The sequence below is a fragment of the Fusarium sambucinum genome, chromosome III, assembly GCF_050947815.1.
Source record: "Fusarium sambucinum isolate potato_lamoka chromosome III, whole genome shotgun sequence".
In the NCBI taxonomy this organism is placed as follows: Eukaryota; Fungi; Ascomycota; class Sordariomycetes; order Hypocreales; family Nectriaceae; genus Fusarium; species Fusarium sambucinum.
Genome location: NC_139292.1, coordinates 1581513 through 1605499, shown reverse-complemented (window position 1 = coordinate 1605499; position 23987 = coordinate 1581513). Strand labels below are relative to the sequence as shown.

The 23987-nt window shown below is 49.3% G+C and overlaps 11 protein-coding genes across 11 annotated transcripts; 6 read left to right on the top strand and 5 right to left on the bottom strand.

Moving 5' to 3' along the window:
- Positions 1-95: 95 nt before the first annotated feature.
- Positions 96-1584, bottom strand: FSST1_010741 (uncharacterized protein; the record flags this gene model as incomplete). The annotated part of the gene is made up of 2 exons (XM_083233803.1): positions 96-371; positions 421-1584. The coding sequence occupies 2 exons, from the start codon at positions 1582-1584 to the stop codon at positions 96-98; spliced, it is 1440 nt and encodes a 479-aa protein (XP_083080437.1).
- Positions 1585-1939: 355 nt separating this feature from the next.
- FSST1_010740 (dolichyl-P-Glc:Man(9)GlcNAc(2)-PP-dolichol alpha-1,3-glucosyltransferase) lies at positions 1940-3809 on the top strand (the record flags this gene model as incomplete). Its single annotated transcript, XM_083233802.1, has 2 exons — positions 1940-2192; positions 2263-3809. 2 exons carry the CDS (start codon positions 1940-1942, stop codon positions 3807-3809), a joined length of 1800 nt encoding a protein of 599 aa, XP_083080436.1.
- Positions 3810-6374: 2565 nt separating this feature from the next.
- Positions 6375-7713, top strand: FSST1_010739 (uncharacterized protein; the record flags this gene model as incomplete). The annotated part of the gene is made up of 5 exons (XM_083233801.1): positions 6375-6521; positions 6575-6766; positions 6827-6931; positions 6984-7528; positions 7581-7713. 5 exons carry the CDS (start codon positions 6375-6377, stop codon positions 7711-7713), a joined length of 1122 nt encoding a protein of 373 aa, XP_083080435.1.
- Positions 7714-8905: 1192 nt separating this feature from the next.
- Positions 8906-9291, bottom strand: FSST1_010738 (ribosomal protein P2; the record flags this gene model as incomplete). The annotated part of the gene is made up of 2 exons (XM_083233800.1): positions 8906-9076; positions 9133-9291. The coding sequence occupies 2 exons, from the start codon at positions 9289-9291 to the stop codon at positions 8906-8908; spliced, it is 330 nt and encodes a 109-aa protein (XP_083080434.1).
- Positions 9292-10055: 764 nt separating this feature from the next.
- On the top strand, positions 10056-11322 carry FSST1_010737 (uncharacterized protein; the record flags this gene model as incomplete). The annotated part of the gene is made up of 2 exons (XM_083233799.1): positions 10056-10061; positions 10123-11322. 2 exons carry the CDS (start codon positions 10056-10058, stop codon positions 11320-11322), a joined length of 1206 nt encoding a protein of 401 aa, XP_083080433.1.
- A 1064-nt stretch (positions 11323-12386) lies between these two features.
- Positions 12387-14231, bottom strand: FSST1_010736 (uncharacterized protein; the record flags this gene model as incomplete). The annotated part of the gene is made up of 2 exons (XM_083233798.1): positions 12387-13200; positions 13249-14231. 2 exons carry the CDS (start codon positions 14229-14231, stop codon positions 12387-12389), a joined length of 1797 nt encoding a protein of 598 aa, XP_083080432.1.
- A 751-nt stretch (positions 14232-14982) lies between these two features.
- Positions 14983-15778, top strand: FSST1_010735 (DNA-directed RNA polymerase III subunit RPC25; the record flags this gene model as incomplete). The annotated part of the gene is made up of 5 exons (XM_083233797.1): positions 14983-14994; positions 15052-15150; positions 15207-15303; positions 15357-15507; positions 15556-15778. 5 exons carry the CDS (start codon positions 14983-14985, stop codon positions 15776-15778), a joined length of 582 nt encoding a protein of 193 aa, XP_083080431.1.
- Positions 15779-15875: 97 nt separating this feature from the next.
- On the bottom strand, positions 15876-16810 carry FSST1_010734 (ER membrane complex subunit EMC3; the record flags this gene model as incomplete). Its single annotated transcript, XM_083233796.1, has 4 exons — positions 15876-16054; positions 16104-16265; positions 16312-16706; positions 16764-16810. The coding sequence occupies 4 exons, from the start codon at positions 16808-16810 to the stop codon at positions 15876-15878; spliced, it is 783 nt and encodes a 260-aa protein (XP_083080430.1).
- A 378-nt stretch (positions 16811-17188) lies between these two features.
- Positions 17189-17977, top strand: FSST1_010733 (signal peptidase complex subunit SPC2; the record flags this gene model as incomplete). The annotated part of the gene is made up of 3 exons (XM_083233795.1): positions 17189-17231; positions 17273-17586; positions 17639-17977. 3 exons carry the CDS (start codon positions 17189-17191, stop codon positions 17975-17977), a joined length of 696 nt encoding a protein of 231 aa, XP_083080429.1.
- A 320-nt stretch (positions 17978-18297) lies between these two features.
- Positions 18298-22061, bottom strand: FSST1_010732 (Dos2-interacting transcription regulator of RNA-Pol-II-domain-containing protein; the record flags this gene model as incomplete). Its single annotated transcript, XM_083233794.1, has 6 exons — positions 18298-19245; positions 19300-20982; positions 21038-21624; positions 21675-21737; positions 21791-21916; positions 21974-22061. The coding sequence occupies 6 exons, from the start codon at positions 22059-22061 to the stop codon at positions 18298-18300; spliced, it is 3495 nt and encodes a 1164-aa protein (XP_083080428.1).
- Positions 22062-22658: 597 nt separating this feature from the next.
- On the top strand, positions 22659-23666 carry FSST1_010731 (ATP11 protein-domain-containing protein; the record flags this gene model as incomplete). The annotated part of the gene is made up of 1 exon (XM_083233792.1): positions 22659-23666. The coding sequence occupies one exon, from the start codon at positions 22659-22661 to the stop codon at positions 23664-23666; it is 1008 nt and encodes a 335-aa protein (XP_083080427.1).
- Between the last annotated feature and the right edge of the window lie 321 nt (positions 23667-23987).

The following is a 23987-nucleotide window of genomic DNA, read 5'->3' as shown; positions in this document are numbered from 1 at the left end:
ATGTATGTATAGTATCACGAGACTGTCACTTGGCTGTAATTTTGTTCTATATATACGCTGTTGTGGCTCTCAAGTTCCCTGACCTGCTACCATAGCTAATAGTATGCATTGCCTGGCGTGCTTGGGCTCCGAGAATAGTCGTGCACCGTTCCAGGGAACGCACCAACCGGTGCTGAAGGTTCGCCCTTGATATCGTCATCTGAACTCAAGTCATCGACATATGCATCATCTTCCTCTGGTGGTGCGCGCATGCCTTCCAACACGTCTCTATCAAGTGAAGGGGCTTCGTAAGGCTTGATTGTGTGAATCTCTCGCCCTGTTGGCATCTTGCTGAGGAGGGTGTTGATGGGAGGGACAGCTTGTGTGTTCATCTGCAATAATATTAGTGTGTGTTTTGTTAGGAAGACCAGGATGGCTTACAGTATCATTGACTTTGTTCCACTTGACGTCAAGCATCTCGAGAACTCTTACTTCCTCCAACTTGCCTGCATCACTTCCCCATGCTGCCTCTTTATCTACTCGCCGGTCTTCGCGCTTTTCTGAGATGTCTTTCTTTAATTTACTAAAGCTGAGGCCCTTCTTGCTGTGGTCTTTGGGCTCAACACCTAGTTCTGATAGACCAGCACGAACCCATCCAATGCCGTCCGCAACTTGGCCACCTAGTTCGGCATCAATTCCAAAGAAACGACAGGCCCGAGCTCGACATGTTCGGCGGAGGTCTTCTATGTATTTTAGAAGAGCCCCGTTAATTTTAAGGGATCCAGTTCCAGCTGTGCTGAATAAAGACGATGCTTTGGCTGCGTGTTCCGAGGCCGCTAGGCAAAGTCGGGCATATAGATGAGCGCGAACCTTTGGAATTTCAGGGGCCTTGAACATCCACTCTTTGTCGTTCTTGTTACGGTCTTGCGCAACTATTGCCGGGTATGGGTCGTCTTTGAGGACAGCGAGTAATGTGGCTTCAGCCAGGGCCAGAGAAGATAAGGCTCGAGCTGTCCCTTGGGAAACATCAGGACATGTCGGGCTGACTGTGACATGCTCTCCTCGATTTGCAAGGTAGTCATATACTGAAGCGGCTTCAAGTAGAGATTTTGTTGCTGCTTGGATGGCGTTGGTTCTCTCTTGGGCCCCAAGGAACTCGCTACTAATAGAGTAGAGAGGTTGTAAGGCGGACCGAGATGCTAGAACATGGGAGCAGCCTAATGTTGAGACCACAAACGCAATTTCATGTTCCAGAGATGAGATCTTAATTCTGGCCCTCTCGCGCCCTGGGACGACTTCGCCCGATAAGGTTGGCCTCCATTCAATGACTGGGGGAGTCTTGAGAGTAACAATTACTGTGCCTTTGTTGCCTAGACCTTCGTCTACTGCTAGCAGATAGGGAAGATAGCCATTGACACTTGACACCACAGTGTTCAGATTAGAGATTTGGGAGCTTGGGGGAAGTCTCTTGTGTTTCTTCAAGGCATCGCGTACTACCCCGCGATACGTGCTCGCGTTAAGGGGCAGTGAAGGGTGAGAATCGGAGCTGAAGCTGGATGAGAAGGAGAAAGAGGAAGTTGTCGGGAGAATGAAAGGAAATGGCATTTTGAAAGGCGAGTGGTTTCACTCTGTTGTTGCTTATATCAAAATCCAACCGAGAAGTAGAGAAGATAGAAAGGTTTGTGACGCAACAGCTTGCCAAGCTCTCGGCTCCCATTTCCCAGCCGCCTGATGGCATCACCATACAGTGTTAATTGACATTATTAACACACTATAAGAGTGACGTCGGGATCGGAAGCTCCTTTTCGGCCGATGTTGAATTAGAATCTCCACTAAAATTTCCGGGGTCGCTTGCGTGCATTGCATCTAAACTTAGAGCTTCGAAGCTCCACGCTCTCTCCTCATTCATCAACCAGAGAAGAGCTTTAACATTGTCGCTACAACAAATCCCGAGGCGACAATGGCTGTCCCTTCACCGTCACCTCGCAAGGCCCGTCGCAGGACTCCCAAGAAACCTGGCAATGGCAATGGCAGTGGCAGCGATGTCAAAGAGAGGGCCCCTCGTTCAGAAGCCCTAGTAAGGGCGCCTGCGTTTCCTCTTGCGGCCTTTCTCTGGTCTGCGCGTACTTCGTTGTCGCAATGGGAGGTTCTTCCCGTGATCCTCATGGTCGTCGGTCTTTTTAGATGGGCTGCTGGTTTGTGGGGTTACTCTGGTAAGGATCAACACTTCTGGGGTATTTGCCCATCATGACACCTTTCGCTAATATGGAGCTTCTTTTCTAGGTTTCCGCAAACCGCCCATGTTTGGCGACTACGAAGCCCAGCGACACTGGATGGAGGTCACGACACAACTTCCCATCTCGCAATGGTATTTCCACGATCTTCAGTGGTGGGGTCTCGACTATCCTCCCCTCACTGCCTACCACAGTTGGGTTCTGGGCAAGCTTGGATCCTACATCGACCCTTCGTGGTTCGCGCTCTTCACCTCGCGAGGAAACCAGGACCCCGATCTCAAGATCTTCATGAGAGCAACTGTCATTGTGTCGGAGTACTTGATCTACATCCCAGCCGCGATTGTCTTTGTGCGACGATACAGCAGACTTCAGGGGGTTACCAACTGGACTGCATGGCTTGCACTCGTCGCGATCCTGATGCAGCCCGCCACGATTCTTATCGACCATGTCCACTTCCAGTACAACACCGTCATGCTCGGATTCGTCATGGCGAGCATGTCAAGTATGCTGGCCGAGCGATACAAGTGGGCTGCCGTCTTTTTTGTTGGCGCACTAGGATTTAAGCAGATGGCCCTGTACTACGCTTTCAGCGTCTTCTCATACCTACTCGGACGATGCGTTTTCCCTCGAATCGATCTTACGAGGCTCTTCGGCATTGCACTTGTCACAGCTGTCTCTTTCGCCATTCTCATCCTACCTCTAATCCTCGGCACGTTCTACGATAAAACGCAGGGCATTGACGCACACGGAGGTTCCAAGGAGTTTCCCTCTCTTCCTTTGCTCCCTCAGCTTATCGACATTCTTGACACCAATGCCTTTTACTGGCCGTACGTGGAACAGATGGTCCAGCTGGTCCACCGTGTCTTCCCGTTTGCTCGTGGCTTGTTTGAAGATAAAGTTGCTAACTTTTGGTGCGCCGCCAATGTTGTCGTCAAGCTTCGACAGTGGCCGACGCCTCTTCTCCAACAGGTAGCTCTCGGTGCTACGCTTGCTTCGATCATCCCCCCTAATGTCATCCTGTTCTTGCGACCCCGAAAGACAACCCTGCCTCTGGCTTTTGCTGCTACAGCCTGGGGATTCTTTCTATTCAGTTACCAGGTTCACGAGAAGAGTGTTCTGCTCCCGTTGATGCCCATGACGTTGCTCCTGGCTGGAAAGCAGGGCTTAAACAAGGATACTCGGGCCTGGGTGGGATTTGCTAACCTTTTAGGAGTCTGGACTATGTTTCCTTTGCTCAAGCGAGTTGATCTGAAGATTCCGTATGCAGTTCTAAGCCTTCTCTGGTCTTACCTTCTCGGGCTTCCACCAACTTCCCTCGGCGCTTACTTCCAAGAGGGCCAGGCTGTCTGGGTCCAATGGGGTACAGCACTGCTACACTGGGCATTCTATCTGGCCATGGGTGCGTGGCACGCCCTCGATGCCTTTGCGCCTCCTCCTGCTGACAAGCCTGACCTCTGGATCGTGGCGAATGTCGGCATTGGCGCTGCTGGATTTATCATCTGCTACCTGTGGTGCTTCTTCAAGCTTCTTCAGGAGAGTGATCTACTACCTGGGGGCTCATCAAGGAGTTCAGGTAAAAAGAACAAGACCTTATAGAGGTAGATTTTTCTTTTCGATAACAAATGCAATATTCTTCTTGATTTCTATATTGATCCTTTTCTATGCAATCACAATGACAAAGCTGGATCCGTGCCTTGGAGTTGCAGGACGGAGGCCACGACCTTAACCGATGGGGCTATCAGATGAACCCGCTTCTTTGAAGAATGATGTGGCTGTTTCCAGCTACGGTCCGTGGTAAGCTGTGCTTATCCAGTCTGCAGGAACTAGTAAGCACAAAATTTGAGATGTTAAAAAAGCTTCTGACACAAAGAGACAGGGGATGGCAACTGAAGCAGGCTCATGCCCATGACACAAGAGGAGGATAGTGTCTAGGTCCTGAGATACGACCTCTTCCTTCTCGTGATAAGGAGGCTTATGCTAGCCGCGTTCTCTTCTCTGACATGATGGCAAAAACTGGCTGAAGTACACTCTTTGCCACAATGGGTTAACTGAGATGCCTACTTGCATGACCTGTGAGTACCTACACAGGGGGTTTCTGTCTCGAGTATTAACAACAAGGTGCTTGCTTGTAAACGCACTTGATGCCAGTGGTCGGTTGGCGGATTTGTTTCTTGTTTTACCCGTTCCGATAGTCTGGATGAGAAAATTGCAGATCCGTTTATCGGTAACCAGATCTATTGTGGAGGCTGAGCTTCCCGGTCTGGACTTTCACCGTCTTGTTGTGTCTTATTCTGGATGAGCTAACAAGCCTCTGACTCAGGTGCAGGACCAAACAGAGCCAGGACCGAATCGTGTCGCGGCAAGGTATACCCAGTCTTTTGGCTTACGAACATGTGAGTTACTGATGAAATCGCAAAAATGTTTCAAGACGTGACAGGACGGCAATTTATTACTGAAGAGGCGAAGAGCCTTTGCTAGTAGTTAGGCTGGAGATCGTGGAGGCCGAAACTACAGAACAAGGTTGACGATTAGGCCTGATGTACGAAGTATCGTGTGCTACAGAGTATATACTGAAGATCTGCATAGTATTTGGCATTGACTGCATACTCATACTGCATCTCAACTATCTATCGCGGAGTGGTTCCGACCCCTCACAACTCCAAGGTGCTCAGTCTTGGGGCCTTCCCGATTGCGACAAGATATTCGCCGCTTGACGAGTAAAAAAGTGCGGAAAGCGAAGATACGAGTGGTCGAGTTGAAGCCTGAAGGGGGGATGGGCAAATTTCTAGGCCGAGGGTTGTCCGGCCGGTTGTGTTGTCAGGTTATCTCCTCTTCCAGCAAATGATCCCTGCCCTGCATTAAACGATCTGACATGCCGCAGCAGATGATTCGGCCTGAGCGTGTCTTCTTATTTACCAAGCCTATCATCAAATTGCCGACCCTCGGGTTTCGTCCCAAGTCTTCTCAAGACAAACCTGTCAAGGAAAAGGATCATGAAACGTGTCAGTCGAGGAAGGGGGTTGCAGCATCTCTGTCTTTGCTTGTGTTGTTCCTGGACTATTAGACGCGGGCTCGGCTGTGGCGTATAAGGCTGAGGAGGATTTTCGTTGTTAAAAAAGGTGTGTTGGTTAGCCCAAAACGGGTCAACAACTCCGAGCGAGTCTTTTCTACGGATACTCAGCCTTCATTACGGGGCTGATGGGATTGAGAGGTGAAGGGAAGAAGAGGTGAGGTTGAATTTACGGGACTTCAGTTCACTAGCGTCCGTTGCTGCAGACCGAAGGATGCAACCCTCAAATTGCCAGCTTATTATGGATACTTGGGGCTGATGCTGACTGGTTGTATGGTAAGATCCCTGCAGTGTGCTTGATTAGTGCTTACTGTGCTGTGTTAGCACGAGCATGTACCATGTCTGTCTTGTTTAACCTCGACTTAACTTGGCTAATAAGCTGACAGTGGAGATTGTCTGATCTGTACCTTCGTTCTGCTCTGCTGTGCTGCAGCTTGTGGTTGTGGTGGTGGTGGGCAAAGTTTGGTGATCTGGTCTAGACTTAAGCATAGTACTCAACTCTATGTATATCCAGACCTTATACTGAACAACAAAGACACAGCACAGAGCAACATATCAATGCTTCACATGAAACTCGGCTCGATTTAGAATGTGCTGTAATCACCAACAAGGCTGAGCTTGGTCCTGGGATTTCCCAAAGATGAGCGGGCTTAGAAATGCTTGGCTTCTTTGTTTGTACTGTCGTACCCATTTCAGTACATGCAAGTGCATCCATTGATGGTGTGCTGAACCGACCGAAAGCCTGAACACAAAAAAGCAACTCGCTCAGCCCCCAAAGCCAAGGGGTGGTCAGTATCCAGCCAGCCATAGCCCATGGCGTCTCTCATCCTACGAGCATGGATCCTTGAGGCTGTCGCCTATGACCCACCTCCAGTCCATCCTTTGTCTAGTCCGTTCCTTTATGTACGGATCCTCCGTTCAAGTATGGAAAGGTAAAAAGACGTGGGACCTCGTTACTCAGCTTCGTCCTCTCCGCCTGTTTCTCCTCTTTCTCTTCTCGTTCACCTCATTGCTGCATATTCAACCCTGGATTGAACTTGCTTGCTTCTTCCACAAGCTGTTTCTCATTCCGTGTTAGCCAGCTACTCACAATGGTGTCCAAGTCATTGATAGCCCTCGCGGCGGCTTTCGCTACAGTTTGGGCTCAGTCTACAGAAGATCCCACAGCAACGGCCGAGGAAACTGCCTCTGGAACTTCTACCGCTGCCGAGAAGACCCATACTATCAATGTCGGAGCTGTAAGTTGAATAGTAAAACATGCCATGTAAACATTAATGCTGACATGAAATAGTCTGGTCACAAATTCACACCTTCTGAGGTTGAGGCTGATGTTGGCGATATCATTGAATGGCGATTCTATCCCACTGACCATTGGGTCATCCGAGGAGACTATGACAACCCATGTATTCCCTACGAGTATATTGGCTACAACCGCAAGGGTTTCTCGAGCGGAACTCAAAAGGTCCAGGCCATTACCGACGATGTAAGTTGAGCGAGCCGTACAAGAAGCACATGCCAAGACCAATACTAACAACATGAATAGGCTCCTCGATTCCGAGTTCGCGTCAACGATACTGACCCTTTCGTCTTCTACTGTGGTGCTCCTGGGTCATGTGTAAACTACCACATGATGGGTATCGTCAACCCTGTAAGTTTTGTCTCATTCGTTCATGATCATCTCATCGCTAACAGCACGACAGTCCAAGAACGAAACATTGAAGGGTCTTCTCGACAACGCAAAGGATGTCGACTATCAACTACGACCCGGTGATGAGTGGCCAAAGGAGCATGGTGACCCTTCTTCTACCGCAACCCCAGGCAAGGACGACGAGGATTCCGGCAACAGTGACAGCGACAGTGGAAGTGGAGGAAAGAAGTCCCTTTCAACCGGAGCTATTGCTGGTATCGCCGTTGGCGGTGCTGCCGTTCTTCTTCTTGCTGGTGCTCTTCTTTACCTTTGCGGACGACGAGGTGGTTTCGACAAGGCCTACCGCAAGAGCTTCCGCAGCAGCGCCATCCCTCCTGGCCCTCCCGTCGTCGAAAACCCTGTCTACTCGCCTCACCAGAGCGTCGCTGATCCTTGGGGTGGCCAGAAGAGCCCTGGTCTTGTCTCGACTCCTTACAGCCAGGCTCAGAGCCCTCCCATGAGCCCTCATCAATCACTTCCCTACGGTACTCACCCTGGCATGATGAACCCAGATGGAAGCCCCATGATGTACCAGGACGGCCAACAATACCAGTACCAGTAGGTTTTATGCTACTTCTCATACAATTTGCATCTGCTAACTTTTCAACAGTGACCACTACGCGCCTCCTCCCATGGCCGCTTCTCCTGTTCCTTCACCCAAACCTCAAGAGGTCGCCCCCGTTGAACTCCCTGGCTCTCCCGACCCAGGATATAACAACAACAATAACCACCACCAGCATTAAGAAGTTCAACTGGTCTCCGTCCTAAGGAGTAACGGTTTGCATGTACGGAAAGAAAATGCCAACGTGGCAGGTCGCACATATTACGGGTGGTTGCAGTTTACTTATATACACAGGCGTTCAATGGGTGTGTCATGTTACACTGGAGTTCAATAAGGCAGGCATTTTTGTATACCTATCAAATACGGTTTGGGTTTTTACGAAAACTCACATGTACTTGCTTCACGATATCAAAGGATTTATTTAATCTTATTAGCGACTTTGGGGGGAACCTGTCAGGCGTTTGCCTGTCAAAACTAAGGGTTTCGATCCAGGTTAAACAATTTATTATTTACCAACTATGAGAACATATTAAAATCTGTGATAATGAATGTATTCACATGTGCAACAAACACTATGAACAAGGATGTGCAAGTTGAATGACCGATGAAAAAAAGGCCGACAGTTGACAGATGCATTATAAATTGATGTATATAAGGAAATCATAAGCCTCATCTCATCTCAAGCAATCTCAAGCAAACAATGTTCGGCATTGGCGAGAGTTTGTGCTGATAATGCCTGCAGGGTCCAGCTGAATAGGATCAACAGATGAACAAGGCGCATTCAGATTTACAGCTGAGATCAACCATCATGAAACGACAACGATCGACCCTCTTCGTTTCAAACTCAAAACTCAGGACCCAAGCTAATGCACTCGCCAATGATCAGCATATTTTGGCAGACACGGGACAACACAGACCAGAGTACAGCGGCAACTAATTCGAGACCGCGTGACCATCATACCTGCGTATGCATGCAGGCCTAGGGTAACTCTGTCAGACCGAACAGTCATGTCCCAAACCTTTTTATGTGGGATGCTGCCTCAAAACCCTAATTCCATTTGTACAGTCAATCGGCTCCCTCACAATTAGTAGTGACCAAGCCACTCCAATACTGCCCCTCGGAGACTTTGTAGCGAAGGGAGTCAAGGCAAGCACAGGACATTCACAAGGAGAACAAAATAATCGAAGAGCCGAACCGCCTTTTTTTAATTTCCATAACCGTATGTTATCCCATTCTTAGAGAGACCCAATCCAGCCATGAGCGGCCAATCCATCCACGCAAAAGACATGTAAGAACTGGTGAACAACCCGTGCGTGGCATCTTCGAAATTCGTGAGGTATCGTTACTTTGCAAATCTCTGGGTAGAGATCGCTTAGTCGAAGAGACCGAAGCCCATATCCTCGTCGGACTCCTCCTTCTCCTCTTCCTTCTCCTCCTCCTTGGCCTCCTCGGCGGCACCACCAGCGGCGGCAGCACCACCAGCGGCAGCACCGGCACCTCCAGAAGGAACGGAAGCAAGCTTCTCGGAACCCTCAGCGATGAGCTGTGAATACCTGTTAGCATCGTGCGTGTGACTGTGAAACATTTTGCAAAACGTACCTGCTGGATGTCCTTGCCCTCAAGCTCGGAAATAAGGGTATCCAGGCGGCTGGAGTCAGCCTCAATACCAACTGACTCAAGGACGGCCTTGATATCAGCGGCAGAGGGGGAGGTGTTGCCTCCAAGGCTGAGCAGAAGGTAAGCTGCGAGGTGCTTCATTTTGAATGTGGTTTCTGGTAGGGAGTTGTTAGGTCCAAGTTCTTGTTGTGCGATTGGTGCTTTATAGAGACGATCGAAAACCGGAAGCAGGGTGGGTAGCCAGGGTTTATGTACTCACGTTTAGAGTCGACGAGAACAAGAGAAATCAATCAATTTAACCGCAAGTTGGGCGGAGACTGAAACTTCGAGTTCGGTGGTGAAGGTTGTTCGGTATGACAAAAAGTAGAAAAGTTCGCGATCCAGCGGCCGAAATATCTTTGTGGGCACTAGGCGCAGAGCGGAAAGTTATTTTCACGTGATTTCTGGGCTTGCGCGGGGACATCGGAAAAAAGGTTACTACGGCTTCCGGTCTGCGCACCGCCACACTTGATACACGTGATCGACGCCGCGTTCAGTTTGTGGCGCTTTCCCTGATTTCATGGCCTCGCCCATAAAGTTGGCTATTGACTGATTCTTTACTCTTCACTAACTGCATGCTTTTCTCTTCCTTTCTTTCGTGATCGCCTGTATCTCAGGCGTTTCGGATCAAATTTTCGAGCGATTACGACCAAAAACAGGCCTTGTACCGATTCCGCGCCTCACGTCACCAGAAAGTCTTAAACTGAACGTTTGGAAGTCAAAGTGCCTGACGACAGACCAACAGCGAGCAAACCTTGACAGCCGCTCAATGACTCACAATCCACGACTGAGGCTACTTGCTCCTCTCTGGCTCTGAAGCCTGCTGTCCTCTTACAAACTTTACTCTTTGACTCATATCCGACACGATGCCTGTGAGTGACTGACCGGAAGCCAGACTTTTACAATATCAGGAAAATATTGACCGTGGTTAAGATTGGAGATCTCCTCGCCCAGATCAGTGGCGGTGACGAGGGGTCAGCCCCATCCACCACGCCGAGCCTACCTCGATCGAACACGTTACCCAAAAGGAAAGCAGACGACGATCCCCGAACGAGTATCTCAAAGGCGCCTCGAGTCACGACATTGTCCAGTACCGTGGCACCACGAACAACACAATCTCCCACTACATCTTCTAGGCCAAACCTCCCATCAAGACCCTCCGACAGATCGACCCCATCGCAACGGCCTTCAAATCTAACGAATGGTGCTACTAAGCCCAACGTCTTGTCCTCCAAACCCATGAATGGAAACAACCGAGTATCTAAGCCTGCTGCCCCTAGCAGACCATCCCCCGGACCATCGAGTGTGCCCCCTGCGGCTCGCGGTGCTCCACCAAAGAAAGGTTCCTTTGCCGAGATCCTTGCTCGAGCTCAGAAGGCTCAACAGTCGATGGGTCAGGTTGGCAAGATTCAGCACAAGAAAGTTGAGGGTGGAAACTTGAAGAAAGTCAGGGATGAGCCAGCTGCAAAGGCTGATCCCCGGGCTGCCAAAAACATGAAGCAACGCCCAGGCACTGCTTCTGCTCCTGCCCCTCCCCCCGCCTCTACTGGCTATGCCGGTACAGCGAAACCAGGTCAACGTAATGGAACACCTCTGTCCGGGGCTGGAAGGGACTCCCGTGGTAGACCGATACCTCCAGCAAAACCAGAGCGAGGCAGGGTGCCTGGTGCCAAGGGCCCTGGAGGTAGAGCTGCACCACCTCAAGAAGAACCCAAGAAGGTGAAAAAGGCAGCTGCGGCCACGACTGGCTATACTGGTACTGCCAGACCCCGGCCAGGTGGTAATCCCTCCAAAAAGGAGACACCTCGTGGGGGAGCATTACTCAGTGCGCCACGAGCTCCTCGCCCCTCACATTCAAAGTCACGCTTCGAGGATGATTATGATGAGGACATGGATGACTTTATTGACTACGATGATGAAGATGACCAAGGTGGCCCACGATATGATTATGCGTCCGATGCGTCTTCAGACATGGAGGCAGGCTTGGACGATATCGATGGTGAAGAGCGACGAGCAGAGTTGATTGCTCGACGTGAAGACATTGAAGAGGAACGTCTCGAGAGAAAACTCAAGGCTGACAAGGAGGCTCGAAAGCGTCAAGCTCTTGACCAACTTCGTGCCAGTCGACGCTAATGAACGTATCAAATACCCTGCCTGATTGGCAATGTCCAAACCTTGACGATTTTGGTTACTGTCGCTGGTGCCTAGAACGCCAGACATTTCATAACCTATTATCCTATTCAGATGCTGTTCAAAAGATCAACGTCTTCTACCTTTTACTCAAACAATTTTTCACATGTGCGTAAGCAACGGACGAGGAGTTAATTGGCACAGGGTGTTTTATGAACTTGCCTTTTTGTTTCACCTTTTCATTCGCATCCTTTTCCTACCCTTTACATCAACTGCTTGTCTTTTGGGTTTTTGTTTGGGGCTACATTAGCGACGGAGTTTTCATCTTCCCTCTCCCCCTTTTCTTTGTTTCATCGCTATTGGGCGTGGCTGCATGCATGGTTTTGGTTGTGGTTGGCGATTAGGACTGCCAAAAAAGTCTGTTGGTTCTTTTCTCTTTGGTCAAGTCGATAACTGTAGATAAGCATGGATACACGCGGGCAACGCTTCAGAATGATATCGTTGCCCGCAAGTAATTTAGAATACTACGAGTTGCTACGGCATTTCATACTACATACACTTTGAAGTTTCAACTTTCTGACGTGATGCAACTGCAGATCTATGGTAAACTACCTATCTGGTGCAAGGGAATACAAAACCGCAACTTTGCGGATGGTCACTGCAACAACTTGTTTTGCACATATAAACAAATAATTTTAGGGGGTCCACAACAGACACAAGATGCAGTTTTCCCATTCTAATTGTCTAGAACTTAGACGCCCTCGATGCTCAATCATTTCAACGCCTTCCTCAGTGAAATCCAAAAGCAATGCACCTTGAAGCGTCACCAACCAAAGTTCGCCGGCCTATGTACCATACTCTTGACACCAGTCGTATGTAGGGGATCTGTCCGAGGGTGATTAAAAACACAAAAATCTCAACTCAAAGTCGATGTGGTAATCATACAGACTTGAAGGAAAATCAGATATCAGTCTAGGACAACTATCCGTTTGAAAGAGGAGAAACCGGCCCACGGGTCGCCAAGAGACCGCCAGTGACATCAAAAGAATGTTGCAGAAGACTGGAAATCAAGGCAGATCGTCACTCTTAGTCGACTTCCCATTAGTGCTCCCGTAAGGCCTCATAGTCCATCCTTGATAGGGCTTGACTCCCTGAGTGCTGTTACTGTTGGCGCCAGGAACGGAAGATGGAGGTGGGTTATGACGAGGCAAGTTAGGCTCTCTTTTGATAGGGGGAGGAGGTAATGAAGCTGATGCAGCAGGAAGTAGACTTGGAGCGGGCGGGTGCGCCGGGAGATCAGGCTTGGCGGACTTCGCCTCTTTTTTCACCTCAGGATCTTCTGGCTGCATCAAACCCTTTTTGCGGAGGTACTGAATTGATTGAAGGACAGTAAGATCCTCTTGCTCCTTGTCGTTGAGGACCAGTCGTTGTTGAATAGTGAGGCGCCCATTATTAGCCTCACGGTCCTTCATAGCCGCTTCTCGAGCCTCAGGATCATGGACGAAGCGGCACTTGCCCTTCTTGCCGCATGTTCCACCAGTTGAATAATATTTGCAGTGTTTGGAGACGTCGGCTTTCTTAGCAGGCGGTGGAGGCGGAGGAGCCACATGGGAACGAGTAGACATAACTTCTGGCTCGTCATCTGAAGACTCCTCAGACGGGTCTCGCATCTCGTCACCTTCGTCGCCTTGTTCACGCTTTCGCTTAATAGACGATTCAACTTTACGCAGCTGCCGCCTAAGCTTGTCGGCCTGTTTTTCTAGCGAGGAAGCTTTGTCTTCGCCAGTTTGTGCCACCTCGGCAGTCTTTTTAGCTTCTACTCGGGCTTTTGTAGGGAAGTGCTTTTTCCTATCCGCCAAGAACGAGGCAACATCTTTGACACTGTAGTCGTTAGAAAAACATCAGCGATGAAAGAAAAGCTGCACTTACTTGAGTGTTTCCTGTCCTATCAGATCGGTCAGCACCTTCTCTTCCCCTTCATCATCTTCGGATTCTGAATCCATGCCAGGCGTCAAGCCCAAAGTGTTGGTCTTGCGCTTCTTCTTCTTTCCCAAGATGGGGGTTTCGGACTTGTGATTGGAATCGTTATGTCCATGCTTTTGATGACGCGACTTGTCGTTACCATGCTGACCCCCTCGACCACGAGTATTTCCATCTCGGAAACCACCCCGACCTCGGCGGTTCGTGTGGCCATAATAGCCATCCTGTTGGTGAGCAGGAGGTGGAGGAGGGCCAGGATACGTTGGATATTGAGGGGGAGGGTAGTGAACTACTCGGGGATCATGGGGATATGGTTGACCATAACCATTGGCTGGTGGCATGGCTTCATGCTCGTAACCAGGGCGTACATGCCCGACTAATGAAGGTTTTGGTCCATTACGATCATTGTAGCCTCCACGCGATCTTCCGCCGCCATAATGGCCTCCAGGCGGCTGTCCTCCAGCGTTCCACTGGGGTTGGTTTGGGGGAGGTGGCCCTTGGTAGGGGTAGGCTTGTGGTGCGCCATAAGGAGGCTGCTGTGGATATTGAGAAGGAGGGTATGGTTGGGCGGCGTAGTTGGAGTGATAGTTACTGGAAGGCATGGGGCCTTGTGTATGTCCATGAGGATGGCCATGCTCTGGACCCCATTGAGGCTGAGGGGGATAAGCAGGAGGGTGTGAAGCACCGTACGGAGGAGGATTGTGATGAGAAGGGTACGGCTGGGGCTGGCTGCCGTATTCGTAACGAGCCTGAGGCGAGCCGTGGTAGTCTCCGCGTCCACCGCCATAATGGCCGCCGCGTCCGCGAGCGTGATGTCCTCCTCGACCCTGACCGTTTTGGGGGTAAGATGGAGGTTGAGGACCGTAGCTTACAGGACCGCCAGAAGAAGCCGGAGGAGGTGGAGGTGGAGGACCGTAACCGTAGCCCGACATGTTGAAAGATATTGAGTGTAGGCGATAGCAGGTCAAGGGTCCTCAAGGCAGGTTGAGTTCAATGACCGGAGAATCCGAATGTCGAGTTACCGCTATAGTTAAAGGCCCTCGCCGATTTTCCGATTCATGAATAGCTTCGTAAATATTTCGGTCGTAATATTGAAAGTCAGATCGAGTTTTGGGAGTCGTCTAAAGCTTGGGGGATGCTGCAGCCAGAGAAAAGGATTTGATCTTGAAAGTATAAGTAAAGGAGATGAAAAGGGAGTTTTCAGTAATGGTAGATTGAATGACTTGAAATCCTCGGGCAATTGAAATGGAAGGATCCAATAGACAGCAGTTACCTGTTGACGATGCTACTTTCCAAAAAACAAAAAAAAAGAATGGAAGGCACGACAATGGTCAAAACAGAATAATAAAAGACGGAAGGAGCTTGCTCTGCGGCTCCAGCCTGTGACGAACTTCCCTGCACGACAGTGGTCAAAGCGCTAGTACGTATCTAGCAGGCGGTGACCCAGAGTTACCTTCCTCTCGACTAGAAATAGCCTAGCGTCCCTGGCATTATTTTCTGCCACGCCCAAGGTTCTTAGATGCTGGGAAACAGTTCGCGACTAAAGAGATTGGTGATTCGTCGTGGTCTTGCTGATTTCAACTTGTTCTCTTGACTCTTGTTCCGTCTTTCTGTTGCCTCTTTACATTCATTCTCGTATACTGAGATCACAGTGGTCTAAACCGACTAGTGTTCTGAATCAAAATGTTCATCTTGGTAAGTTGTTTCCCCACCAAAGATCTTGTACGGAATCAAGACTCACAAGCTGTATAGACCAAAATCGCCGACTTGGTGCAAATTGCGCCGGAAGACTTTTCAAAGCGAAGCATTGATGCGATTGAAGACAACATCAATGCTAAATACTCTAATAAAGTGAGATTCACACGACAGCGTTTCTATATGAATTAATATTAAACTGAAGAAAATAGGTAATTCAGAAGATTGGTCTCTGCATCTGCTTGTATGATTTGCAGTGGGCGTCAGAAGGTCTCATCGGTCACGGCACTGGTCTAGTCAACGTAAATGGTTTGTTACGAGTCGTTCTACTCTAAAAGCAAGGCTAAGACGTACTTTCACAGCTGAATTTCGGATGGTCGTGTTCCGCCCTTTCAAGGGTGAAGTTATGATCGGCAGAATAAGAAGTTCTACGCCTGCGGGAATCAACCTGCGAACAGACTTTTTCGACGATATTTTTGTGCCTTTTGAAGAGTTGCCCGAGGGCGCCGAGTAGTAAGTCATATATTATTCACCACAAAAATAAAAGCTGACGTAGTGTAGCAACCACAGTGAACAACTCTGGATTTGGAATCTTGAGGAGGATCGCTTATTCTACGATAACCATGAAATGGTTCGCTTCCAGGTTATCGACGAGGAGTGGCACGATCAAGCCCCTGCAGGACCAACACAACCGGAGGATTCCCCTTTAAAAACACCATATCGCATCAAGGCTAGCATGGCTGCTGAAGGACTTGGTGTCTGTCTCTGGTGGGATGGAGCATAATGACAATTAATGTACGAAAAGCTGGGAAAGAGAAAGGCCCCGAAAGATATGTCACCGCATTGTATTTGGCGTATATACGTTTGCTCGTTCTATGAATCTACGATTTGATACCCGCCAAAAGACGCTCCTCGACGTTGTCCAAAACAGAGTAATGCTCAACAACGTTCAAGTTCTCAATCTCAGCGACGAATTGCTTGTGAGGGTCCTGGCCAGGGCCACCCATCATAGGGTTGGGCATCTGCTGGGCCTGCATTTGCTGGGCAACTTGACTAGCAGCTACGTTGTGTTAGACATTGATAACTCCGACTTGGACGTGAATACTTACCATTGTCGCTACCAAGAAGGAAGACGTAAACAAACTGGAGACCAAAAATACAGAGGAAGTACCAGCTGATGCTAGACATCCATCGGGGATCCATCTCTCGGGTCTGAACACCAGCCTGAAGCATGCTCTTGAACTTGATGGTAATTGGGAAAGGCAATTTCACTAATTTTGTTAGTCAAATCCAAAGCCAGCCTATCAATTGACCTACTGATAACATATCCACTAAAGAAGGCGTTGATCCAGCTCATGATGAGCGTGTTGGGAATGATCATGGCCATGTTGTTCTTCATCATGCCCATCATGCCATCCATAGCTCCAGGGTCAGACAGAGGGTTGGCAGGAGGTTGTCCCTTGCGATCGGGCTCCTTCAGATAAGTTCCAGCCTCGTAGTTGGTTGTAAGGATATCACGTCGGGATTCGAAAGCCTTCTGAGAGAGGACATGGTGATTGGAACGGAGAGCTACACCACGGGCAAGAGAACGCTGCTCGCGCATGGCCTTCTCATCCTGCTTTTTGGGCGCAGTCGCCATAAGAACGGATACGTAGTGACGCAGGACACCAGTGAGGACCATGACGATGGTAATGGGGATAAGGATCCAGTAGCTATGAGCTCAAGTCAGTGAACTGGGTTGACGACGGATCGATCGGGTGCTGGCGTACAATAACTGGGGATCCCTATGAAGGGTCTGAACCGGAACTTGCGCCATTTTTTCGATATTCCAAAACGTGCGATTGAATATATGGGAATGGTGAAGCTGATGTCGCGTTGCAATGAAGCTGTTGGAGATGTGAGGTTCAACGTCTCCAAATAGCCACGATTCAAGGCAGCCGGCGCCACATATTGGCGGAGCTCTCCATTGGTGGCGGTACACTAACGACCCTGGAGCAGCCACACTCTCCACTAAATGCTTGCTGTGTTTCTAGGTTAGCTCTTCTAAAGATGAAGGGACAGCTATCCACATGCTTCAGCCCCATGATAGATTTCCCTATGACAGTGAACTTTGATACAACGTACATACAGAGCGACAGCTTTCTTGACAACAAACCACATTAATCGAACTTCTTAACATCGGATCTAATTCATCATGGCGAACGCCGCCGAAAAAGTTCCAGTTTACAACTTGGCGGGTAAGTTCCCAATGCATTGATTGATCTCTTATACGAGCAAGCTTCTGACACGGTGGCTCTTCGTGATACAGACCTCAAGAACACGTCCAACGATGCTATTCCCAACTACCTCAACTCTCTCAAATTCGAACAGTCGCATACGCTGACTGATGTTCGACTTGCCCTCGGCTTCAGCGCATTTGGTATCGCAGCCGCTTGTTTCGCTTGGGATTACAAGCTTGGCCATGAGACGACGAAACACTACACGGCTGCTGCTGTTGTGCTCTATACTGTGATCAACACTGTCATGACACTATGGATCATGTTCAAGGAGAAGGATACTATTTACGAGGGAACTTCGCCCTCTGGAGAAAGGGTATGCCAAAACCGCTGGGTCCTAGTGTACATACCTCTAACATCTGTCTCAGATCTCTATTGCCAGCTCGACTAAGAAGAATGTCCCAATCTACAACCTCACCATTACCGTTACCGACAAGAACTCCAAGTCCAATGTGTACAAGGTTTCCAAGCCTTTCGGCGAGTGGTTCGACCAGACTGGCCAGTTTGTTGCCATTCCCTTCCAAGCAATGCTTGCCAATGCCGTGCCTGTGATAGGAAAGAGGGATCCCAAGCGCGTTACTGTTTCCAAGGAGCTTTTGGACGCTAGCCCTGATGTTCTCGATGCCATCCTGGCGGCTAACGCGACTGGTGCTGAGACTGAGACTGCTGATGCAGCAGGTAAGAAGGCAAAGCGACGCAATGCTTAGAGAGCAGGGCGGCGCAAGGTTCGGGAAAACAAATCAAGCAAGGCGTAGACCATGTGATGGGAAGGGCTATGTTCTTCACGGCGTTCATAGGAAATCATGTATTGACATCACATGTTGACAGGCTATCGCCAGCATTATGTTAAAGAATTGGTGACCCGGGCTTCAATTCAACCTGGTCAAGTCTGTCACGTTGAGCTTTGCAGCTTTGTACAAAGTTTCATGTTATATGTTTTCTCCGACTATTTATGCTTCGCCAAAAGTACAAGACTTGATGATAATATCCCAAGTTGTATCTCCTGTCTAGAAAACTCCAAATTGTCTTACTTGAGATCCGCCCAGGCCGCTCTAGCCAACCGTGCTGTCTTCCTCACTTCTCGCACCCTGTGTCCACAGACCAATGTCAATTGCCGTTGTACTTGGGGCACATGTGGTGTCAGATGCTGCGAGTCGTAAGTACGTGGCAGGCTTCCCACGATCTCTAGCGCAAGCTTGCCGCATGCACCTCCTATGTCAACATTCTCTGTTGCGGACTTGGGTGTGTGCGAGAACACGCTGCTGCAAATCTTGATGATGCTTCGGATATGGCCTTTGCCCTTTTCAGGAGCTTCTGCAAGAATATTCTTAATCACGTCAAGAGCAGCCTTAGTTTCAGGGCCAACACCACTGCTCTGTGCAACGGTAATAGAGATCCTGAGAATGCTGTCCGCGTCTGCTTCGTAAATAGCAAAGCTCATGTGCTTCACCATGAGCAAAACAGCAGTGCTGTAGCTGGCCTTGACTTGTTGGTCTTGGACATCGACATCCTTTCCAGTAGCAGCTTGCAGCATAGGGTTGACTAGCTGGAAAAAGACCTTTTGTGTCCATAGAGGCTTGACTATGGCGTAATTCTCCTTCATCAGTATTTGTTGAGGAGCCACGATCATTTCAAGCCGGCGAGCAAGCTCAGCGCCGGATTGAGGGTCTTTGGGTGAGTCCTTCACGACGTCAAGTAGTGTCTTGGCTTCTTTGCCGCTGTATCTTCGCACCATTCCTGCCACAAGAGCATACACAGAAGTGATATGTTCCAAATGGGTGCCTTCGTTTGTGGACGCCGATGTCGTGAGCAGAGTCGAGGCGCGTTGTTCAAGAGCTGATACGAGGCTTGGTAGACCCTCTATCTTGTATTTGTTTGCTAGGATAGTCAAGATCGAAAGTGTCACTGGTCTGCTGAAGTTTGTGTCTGCAGCGAATCCGCTAAGTATCAACTCCTGAGCGACCCCATTGTCGAACTATAATCATGTTAGCTGTTGCAAGTACACCGGATGTAATGTGATGAAACATACCAGGCGTGCAACTGCTGACGGTTGCAAAGCTTGCAGTACACCAAGGGATAGAACATTTGGTGCCTCTGATGCCAACCAAGTCCAAGATGAACCAATCTCTAGCACTTGCTTCTCCTCGGGTTGTTTCTGGGGGATTGTAATAGAATCGTCGCGGAAGAGAGTAATTGCGAAATTCTCAGCCTGGAGTGATGTCTGCTGGGCTTCACTGAGCTCGTGGATGATGAATCCTGCTAGAGTAGAGACAAGATGGAGATACTGATGTCCAGCGACTTGATCGGCGCTAGCAAAATCGTCACTCAAACTTAGGGCTTGTTTTCCTGTCTGAGGGTGAGTTTCGATGACCTTGGTTGCCTGTCGGTAGAGCTGTCTTGCGATAAATAGAGTGACCAACAAGAACTCATTCCTGACCTCTGCGACAGACGCCGTCTGGGAAACCCGGCTATGATATTCTGTGGAAGACTCAGCTGACTTGCCTTCACCAAGCTGTCCCAGGCCGGTATATATGGAGCCAATAGTTTGCAAGGCCTCGCCTCCAATTGGGAGGTCCTTGTCAGGGTTGGTTGCCAAGCAGGCATCGTTGAAATGACGAATGATTGATTGAACTATAGCAGCCAAAGCACACCAGATCTGAGGATCTGACTTTGACTGGAGCGCATCAAAGAGCTCTGACAGGAACACACTAACAGAGTAGACGAAGTGGTCGAGTCCATCTCGGGGCGTTGAAGGCAATTCTGAAGAGCCTACAAAGGCAATGAGACCACCAAGGGTCGTCACTGTCTCAACCACCTCAGCTGTTCCGGCATTTTGTCTCGCAGTGCGAATGATGGTCATACTTTCATCCACAATACCATTGAATCCGCGGGGGAATAAGCGAATTGCTCGTTGAAGTGCCTTGGCTGTATCATTAATAAGCTCGTCGCCTCCCGCTGATCGAGGATATTCTGGTCCTGATCTCTTGAGGATCGCAAAGAGAGACTCGCAAATCTCCGAGCATGTCTCCTCGGGCAATAGTCGCTCAGAAGTAGCGCTTGCACCGCTAATTGACTGATCTGAGGATTTAGCAGGCCGTTGGCATACCAGAGCTCCAGCACCTTGAACTGCCTGGGTCGCAAGCTTCAAATCGTCGTAAGAGGCATCTTGTTTGGAACCGAGTCCAACTGCACTCCTGTAAACTTCATTGTAGAGAGACTTGAAGAACGCATCAATGGCCGCGAAATCTTCTCGATCCTCGGCGGTCATGTTGGAGTCTGTGAGAAGCAGTCGGGTTTCTAGTATAACGTGCAGGACTTTGTGGAGGTCCTGGCTATGGACGGGCGCCTTGGGGTGTCGCAGGTTCTCTTTAATGTGCGTGAGAACAGGAGCTGCCATTAATACGAATGCGCTTGGTTTGGAGCTCAAGATACTGATCATGAGCCGACCAGAGGATGCAGCGTACATGGTTGTTGCTAGATCTGGGACGCAGTCTCGAGTAACAGAAAGTGTATGATCACGGAGGTCATCACCGGTGAGTCTTTGAGTAAGGGACTTCAAGACTTCCAGTGTGCCCCAGATAGTATCTTCAATCTCACCATTTCGAACCTCGTACTTCAAGCTGCCCCAGATTTGACTGGCATAAGGAGCAATTGACTTCTGAGGATAGCTGTACTCGTCCAAGCATGCTTGCAAGGTTTTCAGGATATCAAGCTAAAGGTGTTAGCTTCTACTTTCTCAAGTAAGAAGGAATTATGTGCTTACTCACCTTGACGTTGACAGTAACAGCATCGCCCTGGTCAAGCTTGCCCAACAGAAAAGGGAAGATCTTATCGGCCAACAGGCGGGTTGCCGAGAAACATTTTCTTAGCTGTAGCTTTAGCTCATCAGGGGTGATTGCAACCTGGGACGCTCTGGGGAGCGAGATCGGGAAGTATGGTTTGAACACTCCATACACCTCCTCCAAGACGTCTTGTGAGACTGTGTATTCTGACATGAATAATCTGAGGATGCCAAACCAGACCATCAAAGATTCAGGGTCTCGCTCATTTCGGCAAAGCTGTACCAAGTCGAGCATGAAACCAGCAGAGGAGCCATGTGTGTTTTGCAAATCATTAGCCACTCCAGGAGTTGTCATGAGCAGCCTTATGAGTTCGTAAATCTCAAGTCGAGTCTTGGCTACTTGTCGTGGGAAGTCGTCCTTCAGGGAACAGATTTTCTGAATGATCTCGTGTCCCATATGGCGCTGAAAGGATTTCATGACGACTATCCTGGACAGAGCTGTTGCTGAAGGCATGATACCTGCTTTGTGATCAACCTCAAACATGGCGCCAAAGAAGCTAACCAGTAGCTTTACTGTACTCATATTAGGCGCGAGTTGAGTTGTGCCACGGGAGTTGGCTTACCTTGACTGGGTTTTAGGACATCCTGAGCCACAAAGTCCAACGTTCTAGACAAGAATTCGAGAGCTATCACAATTAGAAAATCAGGTTCCTGAATCACGATGCAGGCCGGGACTTACCTTTGGCTCTGGCAGTCCAGTCTGGTGTCTCGTTTTCGGCCTCATTGCCACCTCCTGGCATCCATGGTTGTACGGCCTCGACCCATCTTGCCAATGGGTTGGTATTGGCAGGGGCAGTCTGAATTTCTAGGTAAGTTAGTTGAGTTCATTACCAGAAACATGGAGCTTCTGTTTATAAGATACCTTTGGCAGCTTTTTGAGCTATCGCTGTTTGTTGCCCCTCATTATCAGCAAGAACAAATTCTATAGCCCATTGCCTAAAGTCGGCCATGATGCGCACTGATGGAGATTCCCAAGCCTCTGGATCTTATAAGGGAATTATAAAGTCGAAGAATAGTTTGACACTTTAAAACTTGAACAGGGAAGCCGGTAGCCTTTGCCCCTCGAGTTTGCGATACGATGCGATCGAGCGCAAGCGGCAGAAACTCAATGCCCACCAAAAGCGGTGTCTTTGGCGGGGTAGTTTAGGTATTTGTTGCTTGAGATAGAAGAACTAGGGAGTTGTGATGGTTTCCAGATTTGATAGATTTGTGCATCGAGTTTTCAGATAGTAAATAGTAGTCTTATTAGATTGGCCCAATTGCTGCAGTCCTCTTTGTCATCATACACTGATAGATCTCAGAACTCCGAAGCCGGCCAAGCTCCAGGGTCGGAGATGCCCCCGTCATTCCGTTAACAGCGCGGCCCCACCAAGTTCCATAGGTCAGTAACATGACGACAGTCCCCGGGAATTTTAGTGGCTGACCCTTGTCCTTGCTAAAAGGCATCCATGATCGAATCTTTCTCCTTCATCGACCTCAGAATACAATCAACAGAGACGAGTCGACACATCCTACAGTGGTTCTATCGACTCAATTGACCTCTCAATATGGCTTCACTACGAATTCCAGCCCTTCGCCGGCTTATGGCCGCTCCATCACGAGCCACTCGAGCTGTCAACCAGCGACGATGGGCCCAGGTTCACGATATTCGCTTCCTCGCAACAACTCAGCCTTCACAGGCTGTCGTAGAGAAGTACCGAGAAAAGCTCAGCCAGAAGGCTCAACAAGAAGGTCTCGAGAACATCGACCAGCTCAAGGCCGCTTATGCCGATAAGATCCATGCCGAACGCCGCAAGGGTGCTGTCGAGATTCCAGTTGGAACTATTCCCCAAGCACCCGAAACTCCAGTTGTCCAGCCCAACGCGGACACTCCTCCTGGCCAGGACCAACCCAACAAAGATCCCCGTGATGCTCCCAAATCACCTCCCCAGCCTCCACCAACCGGCGCGGATAAGCCAGCTATCAAGACACTAAATGACATCATTGATCTTCCCAAGGTGCGGGAGCTTCCAGAGAAGGAGCTTACAGCTATCTGGCGTCTACGACATGCTTCATCTGAGCAGAACCTCTGCGCCGTGATCCCGACGTCTACATACAAGGTCATGGAGGATGCTGCACGAAATGCCCCCCAATTCGTTCTTCCCGTGCCGCACCCTGCTCAAGGTGCCGAGATTCACTTCCTGCAATGGACCTTTGACGCCCAGTCTAAGACGAGCACTGTTCTCTTCACCCAACTCGCCGAGTACAAGAACCGAGGCGAGTTTGCGCAGCCTCATACCACCATTACACACCACCTGGATCTCGCCGATGACCGAGGTCTTGTTCTCATGCAGGGCAATGTCCTCCCTGACAGGGGTGTTACACCAGAGAACGCCAAGTGGCTTCTCATGTCTCTTCAGCGATTCTATGGCGGATGGGAAAGCGAGAGTGCTGAGTTGAGTGGCGAGCGCAAGGAAAGGGCTGAGGAGAGACAGAGGCTCCTGAGCTGGTTCGCAGCTGGTGATGGGAGATTTAGCGTTGACAAGCTTCTGGAAGAGGCTGAGCGCATGGGTTGATCAGAGGACATGAATACTGTAGCCATGAATTTTGACTTTCATGGTATAGTGATGGCATGATGGATAAGAGCGAAACAACAGTCGTGCTCCATCAATTTTTGTAAAATAAATATATATCGTACGATAATTCAATCTGCTTGACACAATACTTCTTCATTGTTAAAAGATTTCTATTTTGTCCGCTTCATAAGTTAGCTTTTACAAGGCTGCCTTCAATGTTGACGATGATGTAGGGTAACTATGGCACATCTAATTCAAATTCTTTCTTTCCAAAAGTAAAAGAATAGCAGTAAAATAACAACACACAGTCATGTATAGAGC